The sequence below is a fragment of the Jaculus jaculus genome, chromosome 2 (genome assembly GCF_020740685.1).
Source record: "Jaculus jaculus isolate mJacJac1 chromosome 2, mJacJac1.mat.Y.cur, whole genome shotgun sequence".
NCBI lineage: Eukaryota > Metazoa > Chordata > Mammalia > Rodentia > Dipodidae > Jaculus > Jaculus jaculus.
The window spans coordinates 8,998,322-9,025,728 of NC_059103.1; the positions used below are offsets into that span (position 1 = coordinate 8,998,322).

At 46.1% G+C, this 27,407-nt stretch overlaps 1 protein-coding gene across 1 annotated transcript in view; it reads left to right on the plus strand.

The window, feature by feature from the left end:
• Zkscan1 (zinc finger with KRAB and SCAN domains 1) overlaps positions 1-24,097 on the plus strand; it is a 47,888-nt gene extending 23,791 nt beyond the window's left edge. The window contains exons 7-10 of the mRNA XM_045142831.1: positions 11,479-11,647; positions 18,240-18,719; positions 19,227-19,410; positions 22,860-24,097. Coding sequence (XP_044998766.1) covers positions 11,479-11,647; positions 18,240-18,719; positions 19,227-19,410; positions 22,860-23,689 — 1,663 coding nt within the window. The 3' untranslated portion in view covers positions 23,690-24,097. The remainder of the gene's footprint in view (positions 1-11,478; positions 11,648-18,239; positions 18,720-19,226; positions 19,411-22,859) is intronic.
• Positions 24,098-27,407: the final 3,310 nt, after the last annotated feature.

The following is a 27,407-nucleotide window of genomic DNA, read 5'->3' on the forward strand; positions in this document are numbered from 1 at the left end:
ACAATACAGAATGTTAAAACATGAGAACTTGGTTTCATACTGTCTGGTTCCATTTACTATTGGATACCACCAATCTCATGTTTTCTCTGTCATTCTAAACAGCAGAAAGTAGAGAGTGAATTTTAGGTAACTTCTAAACCATGGGTCCAAACGGAAAAATAAAAATAAGTGAACCATAGACTGGTGTGATTTTAAGAGTTTTAAAAAATATTTCGTTTGCAAGCAGAGAGAAAAGAATGAGCATGCCAGAGCCTCCAGCTACTGTACATGAACTACAGTTGCATGGGCCACTTTGCATCTGGCTTTATGTGGGTACTGGGGAATAGAACCCAGATCCTTAGGCTTTGCAGGCAAGTGTCTTAACTGATGAGCTGTCTCTTCAGCCAGATTTCTAAAATTTAATTTTGGCGATTCTCACACTTCCACAGCAATGCTTTGAAATTCCACAGTAATTAGCAGAGATAATTGATCTGTAAAATGTTCCTTCTTCAGCAAGCAGCGAGACCAAGTGCTGGAACATACAGGAAATGAGGTCCTGGAACAAGTGAATGGGAGACCAGACGGTAAATTCCGTACAGAAAAGGGAGCAGACAGCTTGAGTCACTGTTTTATAATCTCCCAACAAGATCGGGTATGAGGATGGAGAAGGGAAGAGAGTTGTCTAAAGGAGATTAATGAACCCAGAATAAATGAGAAACTGGCATCTGTTGGGGTGACAGCTTTCTGTTGCTGTGTCTCTAGTCTGCCCTAGCCAAAGACAAAGCCTGTTAATGACACTGGTGCTGAGTCGGGGAGTGGCTCAGTGGTAGAGCAATTGCCTATGCAAGGCCCTGGGTTCAATCCACAGTATCAGCACAGGTTGGAGGGATGCTTCCGCTGAAAGCAGAGGTTCTTGGAATACATACAGGGCAGGAAGATCTTGCCTTAAAATTACTAGTGGTGGGCTGGAGAAATGGCTTAGTGGTTAGGTGCTTAACTGGGAAGCCTAAGGACCCAGGTTCAATTATCCAGGTCCCACGTAAGCCATATGCACAAGGTGGTACATGCACCTGGCGTTCATTTGCAGTGGCTAGAGGCCCTGGTGCACCCATTCTCCCTCTCCCTCTATCTCAAATAAATAAAACAAATAAATAGATAAAATATTTTTTTAAAGTCAGTGGTTATGCAAACAAAATCATAAAGCTGGGTGTGGTGGTGCATGCCTTTAATCCCAGCACTTGGGAAGCAGAGGTACAAAGATCGCTGTGAGTTTGAGGCCATCTGGGACTACAGAGTGAATTCCAGGTCAGCCTGGGCTAGAGCAAGATCCTACCTCGAAAAACCAAAAAAAAAAAAAAAAAAAAACCTTGGATGATCAGTGTATATATTTTATTAATTTTGTAGTTGATTATTACAACCAGGTCAACATAATAAGCCTAAATCTATATAGAGATGTAATTCAGGCTCTGCCTTGTTTATAGACTAGATGACCTGCTGTGTTTTGTTCATGTTCCACTTTTAGTATGAATTAGAAATTTTCCTGCCTTGGTATGCCCACAGAAGTATCAGTCTCTAGAGTCTAGATGGTTATCAGATGTTCAATATAGTTTTTAAATTGAATTAATTTAAAATCCTAATAGATAAAACCAGGTGTGGTGGCACACGTCTTTAATCCCAGCTCTTGGCAGGTAGAGGTAGGAAAATTACTGTGAGTTCAAGTCCATCCTGAGATTACAGAGTGAATTCCAGGTCAACCTGAGCTAGAGTGAGACCCTAGCTGAAAAAACAAACAAACAAAAAAATCCATCAATTTTTCAAGAAGTAAATAATGGGATCCCATAAGAGAAGTAAGAAGCTAGGGAATCTTTCACTAAAATACTTTTAAATGCTTGATTGATGGCTAAAGTTCCAATCCAAAGAGAGGGCAAGCTGGGTGTGGTGGCACACACCTTTAATCCCAGCACTCCTGAGGTAGAGGTAGGAGGATACAGGCCACCCTGAGACTACATAGTGAATTCTAGGGACCCATGTTAGCCGGACACACAAAAGTGAAGGCAGGTTCAAGGTCACACATGCTCACTAGGTGGCACAAGAGCCAAGTTCGATTGCAGTGGCTGAGGGCCGCCAATTCTCCCTCTGTGTCTCGTTCACTCTCTAAAAATAAAATTTTAAAAAGAGATGCCAAATGCTCTGGTCTCCTGTGTTTGAATATCTTCAAGTCACAATATTCGTCCCTTCCGTGCTTGCTTTCAGGGCTGTGGTAAAATAAAGATACCAAAGATGACCTCGAGGGAGGAGAATCAGGAATTGAAGGTCACCCTCGGCTACGTAGCAAATTTTGAGGCTGGCTTGGGCTATATGAAAACCCTGTTTCACAACAAATAAAACCAGTTACCTCTTGACCCAGCTGTCTTCATAACCTGCTCTGGGGGATGTCGGCCTGTGTTGTCCAGCAGCTTTGGCCTGGGTCTCTGGAGAGCAGAGCCTGAGGTAAGGTTTGTGTGCCAGACACATCCATCCAAGAAGTTTTTTTTTTTTTTTTCAGGTAAGGTCTCACTCTAGTCCAGGCTGTCCTGGAATTCACTATGTAGTCTCAGGGTGGCCTCGAACTCACGGTGATCCTCCTACCTCTGCCTCCCTGGTTTTGGGATTAAAGGCATGCGCCACCACACCCGGCTCACAGCAAGTAATTAAAAAAAAAAAAATTTAACGGGTTTTAGAGATGGTTTATCAGTTAAGAACTTGCCTGTGTAGCTGAAGGACTCTGGTTTGAGGCTCAATTCCCCAGGACCCATGTTAGCCAGATGCACAAGGGGCCACACGCATTTGGAGTTCGTTTGCAGTGGCTGGAGGCCCTGGCGCGCCCGTTCTATCTGCCTCTTTCTCTGTCGCTCTCAAAAGTAACGTGTGTGTGTATGTATATATATATATATATATATATATATATATATATATATATATATATATATATATATATTTAACAGATGGAGAAGAGTGAGTATGGGTGCACCAGGGCCTCCTTGCACCACAGATGAATGCACCCCTTTGTGCAACAGGAATTACATGTGTACTGGGGAACAGAACCTGCACCATCAGGCTTTGCAGGCAAGTGCCTTTAACTGCTGAGCCATCACTCCAGCCCAAGTAAGTGATTTCACAGAACAAAGTAACGGGCCTGGAAGGAATTACTAAACCTGGTTGTTGTGGACAAGTGGAGCCCAATCTCCCTATGACAGGACCTGGGGAAAATGTTTGTGCACGGTAGCTCCATGGAGTTTGCTGTTTGCACACAGGGAAGTCATGGAGCAGGGGCTGCCGGGTACATTTGAAGAAGCTGGTCACTACAGTGGTTCAGCTCAGTGAAGGGAGCTTAGAGGATGTGAGGCAGGGTCACAGGTATCAAAGCAGATCTGTGAACTGTATTAAGCCAGTATGCCAGCACACCCCTGGAATCCCTATACTCAGGAGACAGAGGAAAGGAAGATCCGTGGGAGTTCAGGGCCAGCCTGGGCTACATGAGACCCTGTCTCAAAGTGAGGGGGTAGAGAGAGCTCAGTGGTTAAAAGCACTTGCTCAAATGGAGAGATGGCTTAGCGGTTAAGGTGCTTGTCTGGGAAGCCCAAGGACCCAGGTTCCATTTCCCCAGAGCCCATGTAAGCCAGATGCACATGGTGGCTCATGTATCTGCAGTTTGTTTGCAATGGCTTGAGGCCCTGGTGCACCCATTTCCCCCCCCCTCACTCTTTCACATACACACACACATAAATAATAAAAAAGCACTTCCAGCTGGGCATGGTGGCTCACACTTTTAATCCCAGTGCTCGGGAGGCAGAGTAGGAGGATCACCATGAGTTCAAGGCCACCCTGAGACTACATAGTGAATTCCACATCAGCCTGAGCTAGATTGAGACCCTACCTCGAAAAACCAAAAAAAAAAAAAAGCTTTGCTTGCAAAACCTGATGGCCTGGGTTCAGTTCCCCAGTACCCAAGTAAAGCCAGATGCACAAAGTGGCACATGCATCTGGAGAGCATTTGTGGTGGCTGGAGGCCCTGGTGCACCCACTCATTCATTCTGCCTGGGTGAAAATTATTTTATTTTTATTTATTTTTTGTTTGTTTTTTCGAGGTAGGGTTTCACGCTAGCCCAGGCTGACCTGGACTTCACTCTGTAGTCTCAGGGTGGCCTTGAACTCATGGTAATCCTCCTACCTCTGCCTCCCAAGTGCTGGGATTAAAGGCATGTGCCACCACGCCCGGCTTATTTTATTTTTTATTGAGGTAGGGTCTTGCTGTAGCAATCATTCCTCCTACCTCCGCCATCTGAGTGTTGGGATTAAAGGCATGTGCCACCACACCCAGCTAATAACTTTTTTTGATGTTGTTTTTTGTTTTTCGAGGTAGGGTCTCACTCTAGCTCAGGCTGACCTGGAATTCACTATGTAGTCTCAGGGTGGCCTTGAACTCATGGCGATTCTCCTACCTCTGCCTCCCAAGTGCTGGGATTAAAGGCGTGCGCCACCACGTCTGGCAATAAAATATTCTTTTAATTTTTTTATTAATCTATTTATTTATTTGAGATAAGGAGGGAGGGAGGGAGGGAGAAAGAGAAAGAGTGAGAATGTGCACGCCAGGGCCTCAGTCACTGCAAATGAACTTCAGACACTTGCGCCATGTGCATTTGGTTTACATGAGACCTAGAGAATTGAACGTGGGTCCTTAGGCTTCACAGGGATAAGTCTTAACCACTAAGCAATCTCTCCAGCCCTTCTTTTGGTTTTTTGAGGTAGGGTCTCACTCTAGCCCAGGCTGACCTGGGACTTACTAGTCTTAGGGTGGCCTTGAACTTACAGCGATCCTCCTACCTCTGCCTCCTGAGTGCTGGGATTAAAGGTGTGTGCCACCACGCCTGGCTTTGGACAGCATTCTTAAGGTACAGCACCCAAGGTTGTGTGTGCAAACACACACACACACGCTTTTGGGATGGCTAGTGGATAAAGCACTTGCCACTCAAGCCTGAGTACCTGAGTTCAGATCCCAGACCCCAAGTAAAAGCTGGAAGCCGTGGTGAACTTCTGTAATCCCAGCATGTTGACTGAGGTGGGAAACAGGAGAACTTCCTGTTTCCAGCTCATGGGACAGCTGGCCTGGTGAGCACACATCATAGATGAAGAACCATGAGAATGAGAAGCCTTGACTCAAACAGGTGGAAGGTAAGAACTGACTCCTGAAAGTGTCCTCTGACCTCTCTACACACGTGCCCTCACACACCACACGTTTATAAAAGATTATCTAACATTCTATTCCCGTTTTTTTTCTCTTTTCCTTTCATTTTTTAAAAAATATTTATTTGCAAGCGGAGTGAGACAGAAAAAAAAGACCAGCAGAGAGAATGAGCACACCAGGGCATCCAGTTGCTGCAAACAAACTCCAGGTGCATGTGCCACTGTGTGCATCTGGGTTTATGTGGGTACTGGGGAATTGAACCCTGGTCGTTGGGCTTTGCAGGTAAGTGACTTAACTGCTGAGCCACCTCTCCAACTCCTTACACTTTTTTTTTTTTTTTTTGAGGTAGGGTCTCACTCTAGCCCAGGTTGACCTGGAATTCACTGGGTAGTCTCAGGGTGGCCTGGAACTCACAGCTGTTTTCCTCTTCCTCTCATTTTCTTTAGCAAGTGTCTTTTGCAGCTTCCCCAAGAGAGTAGGCACAAACTCCTGGGAAGAAGATGTGCAGATTTGTAATGGGCTTGCCCACAAATCTAAGAAATGCCATGTCCTGGGCCTAGAAAATTGGCACAGCAGTTAAAGGTGCTTATTTGCAAAGCTTAATGTTGCAGTCAGGTTCACACTGGTAGAAATCACCCAACCAAGAGCAGCTTGTGGGAAAAAAGAGGTTAATTTTGGCTTACAGGCTCAAAGGGATGCTCCACGATGACGGAAAATAATGGCATGAGCAAAGGGTGGACATTACCCCCTGGCCAACATCAGGTGGACAATAGCAACAGGAGAGTGTGTCAAACACTGGCAAGGAGAAACCGGCTATAACACCCATAAGCCCACCCCCAATGATATACCACCTCCAAGAGGCTTTAATTCCCAAATCCATCAACTTGGAACCTAGCATTCAGAACACCTGTTTATGGGTGACGCCTGAATCAAACTGCCACGTTCTGCCCCTAGCCTCCATAAACCGATAGCCATACATGATATAATATGAAATGCATTCATCCACCTTTAAAATTCTCCATAGTTTTTATCAATTTCAATTATGTTCAAACATCCCCATAGTCCAAGATCTTTTAACTAAGCCATAATACCAAAAAGTAACCTCAAAAAACCCATAATGACAGGATAAACATTCACACTGCAAAAGATGGCACTGGGCATAGCAAAGATATATTCAACCAATACAGGATTTAAAACAACTGGGGCAAACACCAAACTGTAGCTTCAAGCCCAATAACTCTAGCCAATGACAAATCTCCAAAGTCTGATAATTCTAACCAGCAAAAAGTCTCTGACATTCCAATTCCGCCCCTCCAGCTAGGCTATTCACAGTCCTGGAAAACTATCGGGCGGCAGCTCTCCCTGGTCCCAGCATCTCCACTGGGTAGGTCTCCACTGCAATCCACGGTTCATCCTCATGGTCCCATGGGGTCTCCATGCAAGTATCCAGCAAACCTGCTTCACACTGCCCATGGCCATTTCCAAGCCACAAGACCGTGTTTCAAACTCAGTGACCCTCTCTTTCCTGCATTTCTTAAACTCCACAATACCAGGTAGGGTGCCAATTTGTTAATCCAGTTGGGGGGGGGGATGAAGCAGAATTTGAAGAACAGGACACTCCTTGAGCACCAGGCCTTTCAAAAGAGTCTACATTCTTCCTGTTGCCCCAGTGCAGGTCAGCTGGCCCAGTCTCAGAAGTTGTAATCTCTCAATTGCAGCTGAACGGGCAACAGTTCACCCAAAGATTTTTCTTTCTGTGCTATGTCCTGCTGCTCACTCCAGCTAATTTCTACGCAAAGCGACCCTGCACAACTTCTCAGGACACAGCCCTAGCAGCAAGCTTCTCACACAAACTGCTGGCCCAGTCCAAGCCAAGCTCTTTCTCACCCTCACAAGCCAAACCTCACAGCCCACAGTTCTTACTGCATTCAGGTCTTTCAGCTATGACAAGAATAGTCCATCAAGCTGTCCATCAACTACAAGGCATCTCTTAGGCCAAGGTTTCAATTCCTTCCACATTCCTCTTGAAAATCAGCTCCAAAAGGCCAAAGCCACACAGTCAGGTGTCTAGCAGCAATCCCACTCCTCAGTACCACTTTACTGTTGCCATCAGGTTCGCATTGCTGGTAGAAATCACCTAACCAAGAGCAGCTTGTAGGAAAAAGAGGTTTATTTTGGCTTACAGGCTCTAAGGGAAGCTCCATGATGGCAGGGGCAAACAATGTCATGAGCAGAGGATGGACAATAGCAACAGGAGAGTGTGCCAAACACTGCCAAGGGGAGACTGGCTATAACACCCATAAGTCCACCCCCAACAATACACTCCCTCCAGTAAGCGTTATTTCCCAAATCTCCGTCAACTGAGAAGCTAGTATTCAGAACACTTAAGTTTATGGGGGACACCTGAATCAAACTACCACAATTTGATTCCCCAATACCTGTGTAAAGCCAGATGTTCAAAATGGTACATGTATCTAGAGTTTGCAATAGCAAGAGGCCCTGACATCTATTTTTATTCATAGTCTCTCTCTCTCTCTCTCTCTCTCTCTCTCTCTCTCTCTCTCTCCTTATGAAGAAAAAAAAATGAATTAATTTTAAAAATACCAAGTCTGGGCCTGGAGAGATGGCTTAGTAGTTAAGGCGCTTGCCAGCAAAGCCTAAGGACTCGGCTCGTTTCCAAGGTACCCATGTAAACCAGATGCACATGGTAGCATGCATCTGGAGTTTGTTTGCAGAGGCTAAAGGCCCTGGTGCACCCTCTCTCTCCCTCCCTCCACCTCTCCTCTCATTAAAAAAAAAAAAAAAGTGAGTCAGCTGATCTAGAGTGAAGCCACACCGAAGAAGAAAAAAAAAAGTGGCCCACGCCTTTAATCCCAGCACCTGGGAGGCAGAGGTAGGAGGCCACCCTGAGACTACACAGTGAATTCCATGTCAGCCTGGGCTAGAGTGAAACCCTACATGGGGAGTTGGGGGGAAGGGGGGAGATAGCAAAGAAATAGCAAGTCTTGATCGCCCCCTACTGGCCAACTATGTTATAGCAGCAAAAATAAATGAGCTAGTTAGGGCATGGTGATGCACACCTGTAATTCCAGCACACAGGGGGATGAGGCAGGAGGATTGCTAGTTTGAAGCCAACCTGGAATACATTATGAGAAACAAAGAATCTACCTTTCTGGAAAAGGGCGGGGTTTGGGAGTCAGGGACACAATATACATTGGTAAGTTTTCCCTTCTGGGTTTTGGTGACAAAGGGGACAAGAATCCATCTTCCTTTGTCAAGTCAATTTCCCAAGACGATAAAGACTAGAGCAGGCCTGGAGGGATGGCTCAACGGTTAAGGCGTTTGCCTGCGAAGCCTAAGGACCCCAGTTCGGGTCCCCAGGACCCACATAAGTCAGATGCACAAGGGAGCGCATGAGTCTGGAGTTCGTTTGCAGTGGCTGGAGGCCCTGGTGTACCCATTCTCTCTCTCCTCCTCTTCATCTATCAAGTAAATAAAATATTTTTTAAAAAAAGAATAGAACAGCCAGGTGTGGTGGCGCACACCTTTAATCCCAGCACTAGGGAGGCACTTGGGAACCATGAATTCGAGGCCACCCTGAGACTACATAGTGAATTCCAGGTCAGCCTGGACCAGAGTGAGACACTACCTCCAAAAAAACACACAAAAACCAAGAAAAGAATAGAGTAATGTAGAAAAAAAGTGGGCCAGGCTTGGTGGCACACTCCCATAATCCCAGCACTCAGAAGACAGAGGTAGGAATGTCACCAAGAGTTTGAGGCCTCCCTGAGACTACAGAGTGAATTTCAGGTCAGCCTGGGCTAGAGTGAGACCCTACCTCAAAAACAAACCTGGGCCTACGGGCTTTGCAAGCAAGTGCCTTTTTTTTTCAGAGGTAAGAGTCTCACTCTAGCCCAGGTTGACCTGGAATTCACTCTGTAGTCTCAGGGTGGCCTTGAACTCATGATGATACTCCTACCTCTGCCTCCCGAGCGGTAGGATTAAAGGTGTGTGCCACCACATCAGCTTGCAAGCAACTACCTTTAATTGCTTAGCAATCTCTCCAACCCCAAGGTAGACAAACACACACACACACACACACACACACACACACATATATATATATATATAATTTATGAGGGAGGGGGAGAAAGAGAATGGGTGTGCCAGGGCCTCCAACCACTGCAAACAAACTCCAGGTGCATGTTCATCCACCATGTGCATCTGGCTTATGTGGATTCTATGGAATCAAACCTGGGTCCTTGGGCTTCACTGGCAAGTGCCTTAACCACTGATCCATCTCTCCAGCCCTCTAAGGCTATTTTTAAAATCTCTTGCAGGCTAGGGCTGTAGCTCAGTAATAAAGAGACTATGTTCTTTTCCCAGCAATGTAAAAACAAAATGTCTCTGGAGATGTAGCAGGCATAATTAGAGAATCTAGTTAGTGTTCTCACCTGTGTTGCTAATTAACACTTGAGTATGCTTCCGATCTGACATTGCTTTCTTCTGTCAACAAGAGCTTAACCGGATTGTCCTTAAGTGCGCACGCGCTCGCTCACTCTCACTCTCGCTCACTCTCTCTCTCACCTTGCAAATAAAAAGTAATCTTTTTAAACAAGAAAAGTACAGGGCTGGGTGAGGTGGCACATGTATTAATCCCAGCATTCGTGAGGCAGAGGTGGACACAATTTATGGGGATCTGTAGGGTATTTTCCAAGAGGATTACCTGAGGAGAAGTCTCTCTCCCAGAAAGGACAGCACCTTTTCACCACAGCCCAGATACATAGAGATCCCAGGAAAAAGCCTTGTTGCTAGCTCTCCAACCTTCACTTCTTACTGGTTAGTGTGTCTATCCATTGCTGCTGCTGCTTCCGCCGCCCTTCACCACTGTAATAGGCCCCTTCTCATTGCTGGGACAAAACACCCAACCAAAAGCGGCGAATGGGAGGAAAGGGTTTATTAGGTTTATGGTCTCCTGGGGAAGTTCCGCCATGGCAGGGAAAGCATGGCAGAACAGAGGCTGGGCATCACGTCTTGTCACATCAGCTGGGGAGTAGCAACAAGAGTGAGCAGTAGGGGGCTGGAGAGATGGCGTAGCGGTTAAGCGCTTGCCTGTGAAGCCTATGAACCCCGGTTCGAGGCTCGGTTCCCCAGGTCCCACGTTAGCCAGATGCACAAGGGGGCGCACGCGTCTGGAGTTCGTTTGCAGAGGCTGGAAGCCCTGGCGCACCCATTCTCTCTCTCTTCCTCTATCTGTCTTTCTCTCTGTGTCTGTCGCTCTCAAATAAATAAATAAATTTTTTTAAAAAGTGAGCAGTAATAATAAGCCGGCACCGTGGCGCACACCTTTAATCCCAGCACTCGGGAGGCAGAGGTAGGAGGACCACCATGAGTTTGAGGCCACCCTGAGACTCCATAGTGTATTCCAGGTCAGCCTGGGCTCGAGCAAGACCCTACTTCAAAAAAAAAAAAAAAAAAAAAAGAGTGAGCAGTAGGACTGGAGAAATTGCTCAGTGGTTAAAGTGCTTGCCTACAAAGCCTAAGAACTCAGGTTCTATTCCCCAGCACTCATGTAAAGCTGGATGCACAAGGTGGCGTGTGCATCTGGAATTCGATTGCAGGGGCTGGTGGCCCTGGCGCACCCATTCTCCCCCACCCCTCTCTGCTGCAAATAAAGAATTTAAAAAAATAGAGTGAGGCCAGCATGGTGGTGCACACCTTTAATCTCAGCACTGGACAGGCAAAGGTAGGAGGATCGCCATGAGTTCAAGGTCACCCTGAGAATACACAGTGAATTCCAGGTCAGCCTGGACTAGAGAGTGAGATTCTATCTCAAACAAACAAACAAAAAACCAAATAAATAAATAAAAATAAAATACTGTTTTTCTGTGAGGAGAGAAAGTAGGTATGGGCATGTCAGGGTCCCTGCAGGCCACTGCAAACAAACTCCAGACACATGCGCCACATTGTGTATCTGGCTTTACAGGGGTACTGAGAATCGAATCAGGACCATCAGGCTTTGAGAACAAGCTTCTTTAACCATTGAGCAACGTCCTTGGCCCTAAACCCCTTTTCACAATACACATACACTCTGTAAGTTCTGTCCCTCTAGAGAACCCTGTCTAATACAGGTCTCTGTGGACATAATCAATTAAATCGAGACCATTAAGCTTGGGCCCACAACAGTTAAAAAAAGTAATAATAAAAATTAAAAAGACCCATGCATGAGACAGGCTTCCACTAGGGAGTTCCGGCTAGCGCTCTCCCGCTTCCAGCCGGGTACCGAGAAGACCTCCCCGCTTCCTAGAAGGGACGCTGCGCCCCCCGCGGGGCGGGGCGGGGCGGGGCGATGACGCACTTCCGGCCGCGCCGCTGCTCGGTGAGCGGTGCGGGTTCCTGGCTCCCGGAGAGTCTCCGAGTCACGGCGAAGCCTGCCGGCCCCAGGTGAAAGTACCGGCAGGGAGAAGGTACCTTGGCCGGGCTCTTGGGCGAAGGAAGAGTGATTTTAGCGGCGATGGCTGCGCGGGGGAGGGGGGGGAGTCCCTGCCCAGCCCCGGCTGGGGGAGGCGCCGGCTCGGCGGAAAGCCTTGCGCACCCCCTCCCGCTCGCGCGAAGGGAACCGTGTTTCTCTCGCGTCCGGGAGCGGCTTTCCGGTGTGCTCCTCGAACCCGGCTGCCCCCCCCTTTCTCTCTCTCTCTCTCTATCTCTCTCTCTCTCTCTCTCTCTCTCTCAGAGGTTAAGCTTAGGACTTGATTGTTGGGAACCTTCTGTGGAGAACCGAATCTCATTAGAAATCTCGGGTGGTATCCAGTAGTCCCCTTGGGCTTTGTCCACGCACAGAATAGAGATCTGCTCAGACCCGGTAAGATTTCTAGAGGGTTTTTTTTTTTTTTTTTTTTTTTGATGTAGGGTCTCACTCTAGCGCAGGCTCACCTGGGTGGAATTCACTGTGTAGTCTCAGGCTGGCCTCGAACTCAACGGCAATCCTCCAGAGGGTTCTTTTGGTAAAGTATATTGTTTGTTTTTAAAAATGAGTATAACGTGTTAACGTAAGTTATGTGTTTTCAGTGAAGAATGTTATTTTCTTAAAGTGGATACTGGGGATTGAACTCTGGTCCACATACTTGTTAAGCCCTTCAGATGAGCTACCCACCCCTACCCCAAGCCAAGTGAAAAATACACGATTTTGGCGGGAGGGGGTTGAGGTAGTCTCGCTCTAGCCCAAGCCGACCCAGAATTCACTGTGTAGCATCACGTTGGCCTGGAACTCGCAGTGATACTTAACCTCTGCCTCCCAAATGCTGGGTTTAAAAGTGTACGCCACCACACCCAGCTGTCCCTAGAATTCTTTTTTGAGATTTGGAGCAATTTGATAAAATTCATGCCGGGCGCAGTGGCTCACGCCTTTAATCCCAGCATTTGGGAGGCAGAGGTAGGAGGATCGTCGTGAGTTCGAGGCCACCCTGAGACTCCATAGTGAATTCCAGGTCAACCTGGGCTACAGTGAGACCTTACCTCGGGAAAAAAGAAAAAAAGTTCTCAGATAAGCAATGTGTCTTAGAATGCTGAAAACATTTTAAAAGGGTATGCTATGGATATATAAAATAATATGTAGTGATGTTTTATTTACTACCATAAAGTATACACAGATCTTTTGTGTATACGTTGTGTGGAAGACAGGACAACTTCGAGGTGTCATTCCTCACCTTCCACCTTGTTTGTGACAGGGTTAGTTAAGCTACAGAACTCCAGAATCCTCCTGGCTCTACCCCCCATCACCGTAGCACACTGGGATTACATGCACGTATGCTACTTGTGTCTGGCTTTCCATGGATTCTGGGAATCCAAGCTCAGCATTTTTAACCACTAAGCCATTTCCCCCAAATCTATCCCAAAAAGTTAAAAATCTGGGAGGGTGAGGTAGGATTGCAGTGAATTTGAGGCCAACCAGAGACTGCTTAGTGAATTCCACGTCAATCTGGGCTAGAGCGAGAAGCTACCTTGGGAGGTGGGGGGAGCCTGTCTAGTTTTTGGGAAGTGTGAAGTTTTTTGTTAGGAAACCGCATGTTGGTGTGTAGTCCAGGTTGGTCTTGATTGACAGCCCTCCTTCCTCAGTCTTCCCAGTACTGGAATTACAGGCGTGTACCACCCACCATGCTTCCTGCCTTGGAGTTATTTTTGTTTTTCAAGGTAGAGTCTCATAGCTCAGGCTGATCTGGAATTCACTCTGTAGTTTCAGGGTGGCCTCGAACTCATGGCGATCTTCTTACCTCTGCCTCCCAAGTTCTGGGATTTAAGGCGTGCACCACCATGCCTGGCTCCATCAGTACATATTTTTAAAACATATTTTATTCATTCATTTATTTGAGAGAGAGAGAGAATGGGCACACCAGGGCCTCCAGCCACTGCAAATGGACTTCAGATGCTTGTGCTCCCTTGTGGTCCCTATGTGGGTCCTGGAGAGTCGAACCGGGGTCCTTTGGCTTTGCAGGCAAATGCCTTAACCACTAAGCTGTCTCTCCAGGCTCATCAGTACATATTTTATCAAAAGAAAATACCTCTCAGGTCTGAGGAGATAGCTCAGCAGTTAAAAGCACATGCTTGCAAAACATGCCAGTATGGGTTTGATCCTCAGTACCCACGTAAAGCCAGACACACGAGTCACACACATTTAGAGTTTGTTTGCAGTGTGTGTCTCCCCTCACACACATAAATAAATGTATGTGTGTATGAGTATGTATTTAAAAGAAAATATCTTTCTAAGAATACATGTTCCTTTAAGTCTAATCTTACTGTTCTTCTACCTGCTTTTCTGTAAAAAGCTAAAGATACTTAAAAACTCGAATATGTTCTGAAGATGGGTCAAGTGAAGCTCAAAATTATACATACCCTAATTATACTTCATTGTTTTTGGACTTTCGTAATGTGTGTGTTACATGCCTGTGAGCAGAGGCTAGAGGAGAACATCAGATGTCTCCTCTCTCCTGCCTTTCTTCCCTGAGATACAGCCTCTCAATGGGGAGCTGCCATGTTTGGGTCAGATTGGCTGACCAGCGAGCCCCAGCGATTCTCCTGTCTCTTCGCCTCTGCACTAGGGTTACAAGCATACACAGCCATGCCTGGCTTATTACATTGGTGCTAGGATCTAAATTCAGGTCCTCATGCCTGGGCAGCAAGTGCTGTTTACCTGCTGAACCATCTTCACAGTCCTTCTACCATTGTTTTACTTGAATTATTTATTTGCAAGCAGAGAAAGAATGACAGAGGAAGGGAATGCGCATGCCAGCTGCTTGCCACTGCAAACAAATTCCAGATGCCACTTTATGCCTCTGGCTTTATGTGGGTACTGGGGAATCTAATGCAGGCCATTAGGCTTTGAAAGTAAGTGTCTTTAACCACTGAACCGTCTCACCAGTTTTTACTTTTTGAAAAAAAAAAATTTAATTGGGGCCTGGAGGGATGGCTCAGCAGTTAGGGAACTTGCCTGCAATGCCTAACAACCTGGATTCAGTTCCCCAGTACCCACATAAAGCCAGAGGCACAAAGTGGTGCATGCATGTGGAGTAGGTTGGTTTGCAGTGGCTAGAGGCCCTAGTGTATCCATGCTTCTTTTCCTCCCCCTTCTCGCCCTCTTATCTCCTTGCAAATAGAACAAGACCAAAATAAAGGGTTTTTATTTATGTATCTGGGAAAGAAAGAGGCAAATAAGTAGAGAAAGAAAATGAGCAATCCAGCTGGGCGTGGTGGCACACGCCTTTAATCCCAGCACTCGGGAGGTAGAGGTAGGAGGATCACTGTGGGAGTTCGAGGCCACCCTGAGACTCCGTAGTGAATTCCAGGTCAGCCTGGGCTACAGTGAGACCCCACCTCAAAAAGCCAAAGGAAAAAAAAATGAGCAGTCCAGGGCCTGCCACTGCAGATGAACTCCAGATGCATGTCCCACTTTGTGCATCTGGCTTTACATGGGTTCTGGGGAATCAAATCTGGGTTGTTAGGCTTTGCAGACAAGTGCCTTAACCACTGAGTCATCTCTCCAGCCCCCTTTAAAAAAAATTTTTTTTTTTTTTTGAGAAAACAGACAGAGAAAGAGGCAGAGAGAGAGAGAATGGGCATGCCAGGTCCTTCAGCAACTGCAAACAAACTAAAGACATGTGTGTCCCCTTGTGCATCTGGCTAACGTGGGTCCTGGGGAATCGAGGCTCAAACCGGAGTCCTTAGGCTTCACAGGCTAGTGCTTAACCACTAAGCCATCTCTCCGGCCCCCCCTTTTTTTGTTGTTTATTATTTGAGATGAAATCATGGCCTGTGAAACAAGCCCTCTAACTGTGAGCTTTATCCTCAGCACTGTAGTATATTAATACATGCAAGTTAACTCCAACATGAAACCTGTTATGCTGACAAACTGGTAACCATCTGACTAGTAATTTTTTTTTTTTTTTAACATTTGTATTGTTCAAGTACATGTCTTAGGGCCAAACAGATAGTACTAGCTAGCTTGTTGAAATCTCAAAAACTGTAGATATTAAGATAACTTACAGCTGTAAGGTTGTAAAAGTTGTTGGAGCAAAGTTAATCTGATTTTAAAATTTAGCCAGACTGTACTTTTTAGGAAGGCGGAACAACAGATGGGACAGCTGACTCCAGACTTATTACTAGTGTATATTAATTATACATCGTAATAGGAGTCAGTGGCCGTGGTGGCATACACCTTTAATCCCAGCACTTAGGAGGTGGAGGTTGGAGGATCGCTGTGAGTTTGGGGCCAGCTTGGGCTAGAGTAAGACCCTGCCTCAAAACAACAACAAAAAACAACCAGTGTTACATAGTGAATTCCAGGTCAGCCTAGGCTAGAGTGAGGCCCTACCTCAAAAAATAAACAACAACAAAAAACGCAAGTGATGAGTTTCATTATATTTTCATAGATGTATAAAATATACTTTTGTGACCCTTCTATTTCCCTTTTTACCCCCTCATACTTTCTGCCTTTTCCCCCTTCCACATCCTTTCCATTTTACAAGATAGGGTCTCTAGCTCATGCTGACCTGAATTGACTATGTAGTCTCAGGGTGGCCTCAAACTCACAGTGACCCTCCTACCTCTGCCTCCTAAGTGTTAGGATTAAAAAGCATGCACTACCACACCTAGTCTTTTTTTTGTTTGTTTGTTTGTTTTTTAAATATATTTATTTGACAGAGAAGGAGGAGAGAGAGAGAGAATGAGCACGCCAGGGCTGCCAGCCACTGCAAACAAACTCCAGATGCATGCACCAACTTGTGCATCTGGCTAACGTGGGTCCTGGGGAATAGAGCCTGGATCCTTTGGCTTTGTAGGCCAGGTGCCTTAACTGCTAAGCCATCTTTCCAGACCTACTTTTTATTTTTAAATTTTTTTGTTTATTTTCATGTGGGTTAGGGGAAGAGCATGTACCAGGCCCTCTTCCCTCCAAACAACAACCAGATACTTGTGTCATTTTTTGTTGTCTGATAGATGTACAACTTGGAAATTGAGCTCTGGTCAGCCATCTTTGCAAGCAAGTGCTTTAACCACTGAAACATTTTCCAAGCCCTCTTTTTACTTTTTGTGTCCCATTGTTTTACATACACATATGTTCGTGTACACACACACACACACACACACACACACACACACACACACGGAATTCCACATAGAATCTCACTAGATGCAGAGAAAGCGTTTGACAAAATCCAACATCCCTTCATGATAAAAGTCCTACAGAGACTGGAAATAGAAGGAACATATCTCAATATAATAAAGGCTATTTATGACAAGCCTGTAGCCCACATATTACTAAATGGGGGAAAAACTGGAAGCTTTTTCACTAAAATCAGGAAAAAGACAATGGTGCCCACTGCCCCACTTTTATTTAATATAGTTCTGGAAGTCTTAGCCATAGCAATAAGGCAAGAGACACACATAAAAGGGATACAGATTGGAAAGGAAGAGATCAAGTTATCATTATCTGCAGATGACATGATTCTGTATATAAAGGACCCTAAAGACTACTAGCAAAATGTTAGAGCTGATAAAAAACCTATAGCCATGTAGCAGGATACAAAAATAAATACACAGAAATCAGTAGCCTTCATATATGCTAACAACAAACACACAGAGGATGAAATCAGAGAATCACTCCCATTCACAATTGCATCAAAAAAAAAAAAGTACCGTGGAATAAACCTAACCAAGGAAATAAAGAATCTCCAATGAGAACTTTAAAACACTCAAGCGAGAAATTGCAGAAGACACTAGGAAGCGGAGAAACATCCCCTGTTCCTGGATTGGAAGAATCAATATTGTGAAAATGGCAATCTTACCAAAAGCAATCTACACATTAAGTGCAATCCCCATCAAAGTTCCAAAGGCATTCTTCATGGAAATAGAAAAAACAATCCAAAAATTCATTGGAATCCCAAAGAACCTCAACTATCTAAAATAATACTGAGCAACAAAAATAAGGCTGGTGGTATCACCATACCTGATTTTAACCTATACTACAGAGCCATAGTAACAAGAACAGTGTGGTACTGGCACAAAAACAGACATGTAGATCAGTGGAACAGAATAGAGGACCCAGATGTAAGTCCGGGTAGCTATAGCCACCTGATATTCAATAAAAATGCCCAAAATACTCATTGGAGAAAAGACAGCCTCTTCAGCAAATGGTGTTGGGAAAACTGGATATGTATCTGTAGAAGGATAAAAATAGATCCTTCTATCTCTCCATGCACAAGAATTAAGTCCAAATGGATTAAAGACCTTAACATCAGACCAGAAACTAATAAAACTGCTACAGAATTCCACATAGAGAGAGAGCATGCTATAGTTGTTGCAAGACTGGCATATTTCACATAACAGGATGATCCCCAGTTCCATCAAGTTTTCTTGCAAACAACATAATTTCTGAAAAATATTTACTATATGAGTTTTGGACTATTTGACCCTGTGCTAAAGCTGTAAAGACCAAAAAACAAAAAGCCTTCCTCTTTGATAATTTTATGTTAACCATATTTTGTAGATTCAACGTGTGACTCTAGACAACCTGAAACCCAGAGGAGCCAGTTCTGCTCCCCAAAGCCCTGTGATTTCTGGACTCCCTGTGATGACCAAGGTAGTGGGCATGGCCAAAGTTCTGGGTCCCAGGCCGCCTCAGGAACCAGTGGGGCCTGCAACTGTGAAAGTGGAGGACGAGGACGAAAAGCAGAAGTGCCAATCTAGCCTGGAGATGTTCCGTCGGCGCTTCAGGCAGTTTGGGTACCACGACACCCCTGGGCCCCGTGAGGCCCTGAGCCAGCTGCGGGTGCTCTGCTGTGAGTGGCTGAGGCCCGAGATCCACACCAAGGAGCAGATCCTGGAGCTGCTGGTGCTGGAGCAGTTCCTGACCATCCTGCCCCGCGAGCTCCAGTCCTGGGTGCAGGAGCACTGCCCTGAGAGTGCGGAGGAGGCGGTCACTCTCCTGGAGGACCTGGAGCAAGAGCTGGATGAGCCAGGACTGCAGGTGGGGTAGCCGTGTGATTGTAGGAGACTTGGGCATTTGTCACTCTTTTGTTTTTTCAGATAGGGTCTCACTCTAGCCCAGTCTGGCCTTGAACTCGCAGCAATCCTCCTATCTCTGCCTCCAGAGTGCTGAGATGCTGAGATTAAAGGCACATGCCACCACGCCTGGCACATGCCATTCTTTGCAGGAACCAGGAAGATTGGTTGCATGGAAATAGCTTATAAATTAGACCTGGTTTTTTGTTTATCCTAAACTAGGATTGAGGGGGGTGGAGCTTTTCTTTTCCTTTCTCTGCATAGCCTCCCTGAGGTGTTTTTCATTCTGATTTCCAGAGTGTGCTATGTACAGCCCAGCCTTTTTTCTTCCTTTTTCTTTTTCTTTTTTTGTCTTTACCTCAGGGTGGCCTTGAACTCATGATGATCCTCCTCTCTCTGCCTCCCAAGTGCTGAGATTAAAGGCGTGTGCCATCACGCCCCGCTAAGCCCAGCCATTTCTTACTGTCTGCAGGTCTCAACTCCTTCAGAGGAACAGAGGCAGAAGATGTCATCTTCAGGAACCTCAGTGGCATCCCTGAGCAGTAACCAAGCTCAGCCTGTGGACAGCAGCCCTAAGTATGAGTGTTGGGGCCCCCTGTACATCCAAGAGACTGGTGAGGAGCAGGACTTTCCTCAGGATCCAAGAAAGAATCAAGGTGAGGATCCGCCTCTCTGTGCCCAGCCTTTGTGGCTTAAGGCAGAATAATCCATAACTCTTGGTGTGAGGTGACCCCAAGTTGATCTGACTGGTCAGACTAGGTAGAAATAATTTGCTTTCCCCTCCAAACCCAGCTGCCTCAGCCAGGTCCCAGCATCGGGACATGCAGCATACTTCAGGAACTTGGGGTTGGGGAAGTGGCTCAGTGGATAAGTGTACCTGCTTGCAAACCTGCTAGCTTGAGTTCCCCAGCACCCATTGTAAAGTTGGGGCGAAGTGTCTCTAAATCTCCAGGTTCCTGTAGCAGTGGGAGGCGGAGCCAAGGGAATCCAGAAGCTCACTAGAGAGACTGCCTCATATAAACAAAAAAACAAAAAATTACAGGCTGCATCAAGAAGGTAAGAGGAGAGGTTGTTCATAGGGTGTTTCTCCTCTGACCTTCACATGCATGCTCATAAAAATACATATGCAAATAAATAATAGAAATAGAAAAAATTAAGCCATGCATGGTGGAGGATCACCATGAGTTTAAGGCCACCTTGAGACTACATAGTGAATTCCAGCTCAGCCTGGGCTAGAGTGAGACCCTACCTGGAAAAACAAAAAACAAAATAAAAGAGACTGAGTCGGGGGAGGGGATATGATGGAGAGTGGAGTTGTCAAAGGGAAAGTGGGAGAGTGGAGGGACTTATCGTGGCTTATGGTCTATAATTATGGAACTTGTTCATAAAGTTAAAAGGGGAGGAAGGGAAGCAAGCAAGCTGGAGAGATGGCTCAATGGTTAAGACACTTGCCTGCAAAGCCTAACGACTGGGACCCTACCCCACTACTCATGTAAAGCCAGATGCACAGGATGGCCAATCATATGGAGTTTGACTGCAGACACCAGAGGCCCTGGCATGCCCCTCTTTTTCCATCTGTTTCCGTACTTGCAAATAAAAAAATTTAAATAAGAAAGAAAAGTATTAGGGTAAGTACTCTGCAGTGCAAATCTCCACAAATGATGGCTTGTACCTTTTGTTATTTTGCACTAGTGGTTTCTTTCCTTTGTTTTTCTTCCAGGTAGGGCTGGCTGACTTGGAACTCACTATGCAGTCTCAGGCTGACCTTGAACTCACAGCAATCCTACCTCTGCCTCTCAAGTGCTAGGATTAAGAGAGAGAATGTGTGTGCCAGGGCTTCCAGCCACTGAAAACAAACTCCAAAACGCATGTGCCACCTTTTGCAGCTAGCTTTAAGTGGGTGTTGAGGCATGGAACCTGGGTCCTTTGGCTTTTCTAGCAAGCATCTTAACCACTAAGACATCTCTCCAACTTCTCTTTTGTTTTTCATTTTTTAAATATTTTATTTATTTTCAAGGAACAAGGGGGGGGGGAATATGTATGTCAGGGCCTCTAGCCCTGCAAATGAATTCATGCATGTGCCATTTTGTGCATCAAGCTTTACGTGGGTACTGAGGAATTGAACCTAGGTCATTAGGCTTTGCAGGCAAGTACCTTAACCACTAGGCTCTCTCTCCAGCCCTCAATATTTTTTTTTTTTTCATTTGAGAGCATGAATGTGAGTATGGGTATGCCAGGGCTTCTTGACATTGCAAATGAACTAGAGATGTATGCACCACCTGTGCATCCAGTTTTACATGGGTACCAGGAAATCAAACCTGGGCCACAGGCTTTGCAAACAAGTGTGTTTAACCACTGAGCTAGTTTCCCAGCCCATAAATACATTTTTTTTTGTTTTTTTTTTTCAAGGCAGGCCCAACAGACTGGGTTTTTTTAATGCATGGAAGTAAGAGAGAATTGGCGCACCAGATCCTCAAGCCACTGTAATCAAACTCCAGATATGCGTGCCATCTAGTGTGCATATGCAATCTTGCACACTTGCATCACCTTGCTTCTGGCTTATGAGGGCCCTGGAGAGTAGAACATGGGTCCTTAGGCTTCATAGGCAAGTTCCTTATCCACTAAGCCATCTCTCCAACCCACCATGAATATATTTTCAATAGTTAAAATGTTATTGTCAGAACCACCAGGTCTTTGCTTAAATACAGAGGGTATAGGTCAGTATTCATGGACATGGTGTGTTCATGAGCAGAGCCATGGCCCTGAAAAATCTGAGATGCTCACCACGACACAGACACATGAAATTCCGTCATGGACACACAGTTTTGAACCACATGGCTATAGCTGGATGTGGTGTCACACAACTGTTAATCCCAGCATTTCAGAGGCTGAGGTTTGAAAGAACTCAGAGCCAGCCTAGATTACATGTTGACACCCTCTCTCAAGAAACAATCATAATCTATAGGAAAACTAAAAGGCTAAGCCAGGTGTAGTGGCACATGCCTTTAATCCCAGCAGTCAGGAAGATGAGGTAGAAGGATTGCCAGGAGTTCAAAGGCCATCGTGGACTACAGAATGAGTTTCAGGTCAGTCTTGGATAGAGTGAGACCCTACCTTAGAGGAAAAAAGAGAAAGAAAGATAGGCTGGGGAGATGGCTTAGTGGTCAAGGCACTTGCCTACAAAGCTAAAGGACCTAGGTTCATTTCCCTAGTACCCATGTTAAGCCCAAGGTGGTACATACGTCTGGAGTTCGTTTGCAATGGCTAGAGGCCCTGAAGCACCTATACTGTGTCTCTCCGCCTCTCTCTCTCAAATAAATAAATACAAATATAAAGAAAGCATGCAAGCCAGGCAAGGTGGCACATGTCTTTAATCCCAACACTCAGGAGGTAGAGGATTGCTGTGAGTGAGTTTAAGGCCACCCTGAGACTACATAGTGAATTCCAGGTCAGCCTGGACTAGAGTGAGACCTTCCCCTTCCAACCCCCCCCCCAAAAAAAAAAAAAAAGGTCAGCCCCTGACCTCTACACGCATGCACAATAATAGAAAAGTAATTGAATTTTTCACTGTTTAAGCTTGTAATCAGTTGGAGCCTCCTTGGAGTTACCAGTGTAGTGAAATACAAAGAACACAATGTCACAAGGTTTATTCTATGTCATGGTAAAGCCACTTGGCAGGACTTCATAAAAGGAGCTCAGAGGAAGGGTTGTTTTCCTAGAAGTGAGCTTGAGTTTTAGTGCCCAGACGGGCAGAAGCAGCAAGGCTTGCTCTTCAGCATTAGGGGAAGTTGCCAATAAAAAAAAGTTGCCAATAAAAAAAAATATTAAGGGCTGGTGAGATGGCTTAGCGATTAGCGCTTGCCTGTGAAGCCTAAGGACCCCAGTTCGAGGCTCGATTCCCCAGGACCCACGTTTGCCAGATGCACAAGGGGCGCTCGCGTCTGATGTTCGTTTGCAGTGGCTGGAGGCCACTGGTGCGCCCATTCTCTCTCTCTGTGCCTCTCTCTCTTTCTCTCAAATAAATAAATACATAATAAACAAAAAATTAAAAAAAGAAAAAAAAAAACAGGAAACAACTGACAGAGCCTTAATCTGCTTGTTTCAGGTTGTAAGACTCCCCGGAAGGGTTTACCAGTAGATGAGCAGAAAAGTTCTGAAGAAGAGTCTCACGCAGACGGACTCCAAATGGACATCATCCCCGTGATTATTGCCAATAAGTATGGGGCCAGGTCAGAAAGGCAGTGGGTCAGCAATCTTGAAAGGGGAGCAAAACCTCTGCAGGTCACAGGCTCCAGGAAGGGGGCAGACTCGGCTTCTAAGCCCGCCCCAGGAGAGAAGCGTTACATATGTGCCGAGTGTGGGAAGGCCTTTAGTAATAGTTCAAACCTTACCAAACACCGCAGAACACACACCGGGGAGAAGCCTTATGTGTGCACCAAATGTGGGAAGGCTTTCAGCCACAGCTCCAACCTCACCCTTCACTACAGAACACACTTGGTGGACCGGCCCTATGACTGTAAGTGTGGGAAAGCCTTTGGGCAGAGTTCAGACCTTCTTAAACATCAAAGAATGCATGCAGAAGAGGCACCCTATCAGTGTAAGGACTGTGGGAAAGCCTTCAGTGGGAAAGGCAGCCTCATTCGACACTATCGAATCCACACGGGGGAGAAGCCCTATCAGTGTAATGAGTGTGGAAAGAGCTTTAGTCAGCACGCAGGTCTCAGTTCCCATCAGCGCTTGCACACAGGAGAGAAGCCCTATAAGTGCAAGGAGTGTGGGAAAGCCTTCAACCACAGCTCAAATTTCAATAAGCATCACAGAATCCACACTGGGGAGAAGCCCTACTGGTGTAATCACTGTGGGAAAACCTTCTGTAGTAAGTCCAATCTCTCTAAACACCAGAGAGTCCACACTGGAGAGGAAGAAGTTCCCTAAGTGTGAAGTGTCCTTAAGGTGTTTGGATTTTGAAAACGTTAGGATGTGAATGCTAGGGAGAAGCCCTGTAACGCAATAACAAGTCTGGTGGGCAGGTTTTGCTCCACTCGTTGTCTGGCAATGCCATGGAGGGAGAGCTGCACCGTGGCACAGTAGGCAGGTGGTCTGCAGTGTGGCCGTGGACTCCACACTGGTCATCTGCCCAACAGAATGCCCCCTCCCCACATTGCAGGCCCCAGTGAGCGCGTGCAACATTGTCTTCTGTGTAGTTGAGTGATGTGTATCCGTGTAGCTGATGAAGAAACATGCCGTTGTCTAACTGTTTAACATGTAGTCCAGTTGTAGTTTGTAAGAGTTGAGCCACTGTGAGCACTGGTTCAGAATAAACTAGCATCGTGTAACACCCAGGAGCGTTGTGATGAGTGATGTGCTCCTTTCAGAACACTTGGACCTTAAAACCCTACTGGCCCTGTGTGGCACCACAGCCCTCTACTCCCAGCACTTGGAAGACTGAGGCAGGAGGATCAGGCATTCCAGGCCACACTCTGTCTCAAGAAAAGGAAGCAAAGAACTGTTCCTGGTGTGGTGCTTGTGGATGTGCGTGGGAAAGCTGGGATCAGTGACATGTGTTGGTCTGTATTGTGCTTCTCCCTGCACACCGAGCATACACACGTTCATTCTTGGGATCACTGTCAGCCTCATGCATTTTGTTGTGTCCATCCAGCCTATGCCGAAGTACGGACATCAGCTCTCCCAGGTTTTCTAGAACTCATACCCCAGTTACCTTCCATCCTCCCTGTAAAGTCTGCAGTATGCCCTCCTAAGGCCTCTGGGTTCCTTAGGTCCCTTGTTACCTAGAAACCCAACTACTTCTGTCACTTGCTGATCCTCATGTTAGGACAGTTCACCTCTGATCAGTAGTCACCGAAGAACCTTTACCTACTGCTAACCCTGATAGGAATAGGGAAAACCAGCTTTCCCAGTGAGGACTGGACCTGAACGCTGGGAACGGCCCTATTTACCTTTCTGCAGTGATTAGGCCTTGGGTGGTGGTAAATCATCTTCCACCAGCCCAATTGGTGGGGTGCGTCACTGAAAAAGAAAACAGGCTTTCTTGGTGTTGCAGGAGCTTGGGAAAAATCTCTCCACCTTAAACTCCGTATACTCACTGGTGACCTGTCCTGTTTAAATTTCCCAGTGATAAAGACCCAAGGGGCTTCCGTCATCAGACAGTGGCTAGTTCCCATCACTACGTTGTACATCATTGCTGTACTTCAATGCTCAGCTCAAGCTTCAGCTTCAGAGACTGCCTCCATGAAACCTGACACATGCCTTCTTGGTTTTTTTTTTTTTTTTTTTTTTTTTTTAATTTATTTGAGAGCGACAGACACAGAGAGAAAGACAGATAGAGGGAGAGAGAGAGAATGGGCACACCGGGGCTTCCAGCCTCTGCAAATGAACTCCAGACGCGTGCGCCCCCTTGTGCATCTGGCTAACATGGGACCTGGGGAACCGAGCCTCGAACCGGGGTCCTTAGGCTTCACAGGCAAGCGCTTAACCGCTAAGCCATCTCTCCAGCCCGGTTTTGTTTTTTAATTTTGGTTTTTTGAGGTAGGGTTTCACACTAGCCCAGGCTAACTTGGAATTCACTATGTACTCTCAGGCAGTCCTTGAACTTGGCAATCTTCCTACCTTGGCCTCCCAAGTGCTGGAGTTAAAGATGTGGGTCCCTCATTCTCCTAGTGAATGAGTTCTTAGTCCCTTGGGGGAAGAGCCCAGCATTTGGCTATCAGGTGTCAGGCAAGAAATTGGTTTTGGCCTGGTGTGATGGGGCACACCTTTAATGCCAGCACCTGGGAGGTAGAGGTAGGAGGATCACCATGAGTTCAAGGCCACCCTGAGACTATATAGTGAATTCCAAGTCAGTCTGGGCTAGAGTAAAGACCCTACCCTGAAAGAAAACAAGAAGAGGAGGAGGAGGAGGAAGAAGAATAGATTTTTAACAGGCCTCCTGACCTCGGGCCCTTTGAGTTGTACCATACCCCTCCCTCATTGTTGATCAACAGTCCTGGGCAAAAAAAACGATTTGTTCCTTTTAGTGTGCTGTAACCAGTGGCCCCAGACTTGATGGCTGAAGACCACACAGGTTTACTTTACAGTTCTATAAATTTGAATTTTTTTTTTTATTTTTTATTTTGAGAGCGACAGACACAGAGAGAAAGACAGATAGAGGGAGAGAGAGAGAATGGGCGCGCCAGGGCTTCCAGCCTCTTCAAATGAACTCCAGACACGTGCGCCCCCTTGTGCATCTGGGTAACATGGGACCTGGGGAACCGAGCCTCGAACCGGGGTCCTTAGGCTTCACAGGCAAGCGCTTAACCGCTAAGCCATCTCTCCAGCCCTAAATTTGAATTTTAATTAATTACATTTTTTGGTTTTTCGAGGTAGGGTGTCACTCTAGCTCAGGCTGACCTGCAGTTCACTTGTGGCGATCCTCCTACCTCTGCCTCCCCGAGTGCAGGAATTAAAGGTGTGCGCCACCACACCTGGCTATTTTTATTTGAGAGAAAGAATGGATGCACCAGGGCCTCCAGCCACTGCAAATGAACTCCTTATGCATACCCCAGCTTGGGCATCTGATAGCTGGAGAATATTCCCATCTGGGTCATTAGCCTTTGCAGGCAAGTGCTTTAACCACCAAGTCATCTCTCTGGCCCAAGTTGAATTTTAAATATGTTTCATTAGTCTCAAATCAAGGTGGCTATAGAGGTGCACACATTCCTTTGTGGAAGCTCCAGGGAGAATCTATTTCCCTGCACTTTCAGGGTCAAGAAGATACCTGCACTGAATCTCTGTTCCTTGCTCCATATTCAAAGCCAGCAGATGTGACCTACCGATGTCACATTTGAACTCTGATTCTCTTCTGCCATCCTCTTTCCCTTAAAAAAATCCTTTTGTCACTGGGCGTGGTGGTGCATGCCTTTTAATCCCAGCGCTTGGAGGCAGAGGTGGGATTGCCGTGAGTTCAAGGCCACTCTGAGAGTACATAGTTAATTCCAGGTCAGCCTGGGCTCGAGTGAGACCCTATTTCACATTAAAAAAAAAAAAAAAAAAGTTTATTTCAGGCTCACAGTTTGGAAAGGACGCTTCTTCATGGCAGGAGCAGTGAGCAGGATATCACATCCTCCCGTATCATCTGAGTGCAGATGATCTAAGCACTAGGCTTGCAAGCTGGGCTAATAAGCCTCAAGGTCCACCCCCAATCTCCTTCAGCAAGACTCCACCTCCCAAAGGTTCTACCAGCTGAGAGTATGAGCCTGAATAAAACTCGTGATACTATGGGATCTTTACATTGAAACTGCCAGAGACATTTTTTGAGAGAAAGAAAATGGGCAAGCCAGGGCCTTTCAGCTGCTGTGAATGAAGTCCAGTAGCATGCGCCCCCTGGTGTGCTTGTGGGTCATTGCATGCTGGTGCCACTACACGTCTGGCTATGTGGGACCTGGAGATTTGAACATACATTCTTAGACTTCACAGGCAAGCACCTTAACAGCTAAGCCATGTCTCCAGCCCCAGATTTTTTTTTTTTAATATTTTATTTGCAAGCTGAGAGAATGGGCATACCAATGTAATTAAACTTCAGATGTCCACATCTGGCTTTACATGGGTACTGAGGAATCAAATCCAGGCTGTCAGGACTTGCAAGCAAGCGTCTTTA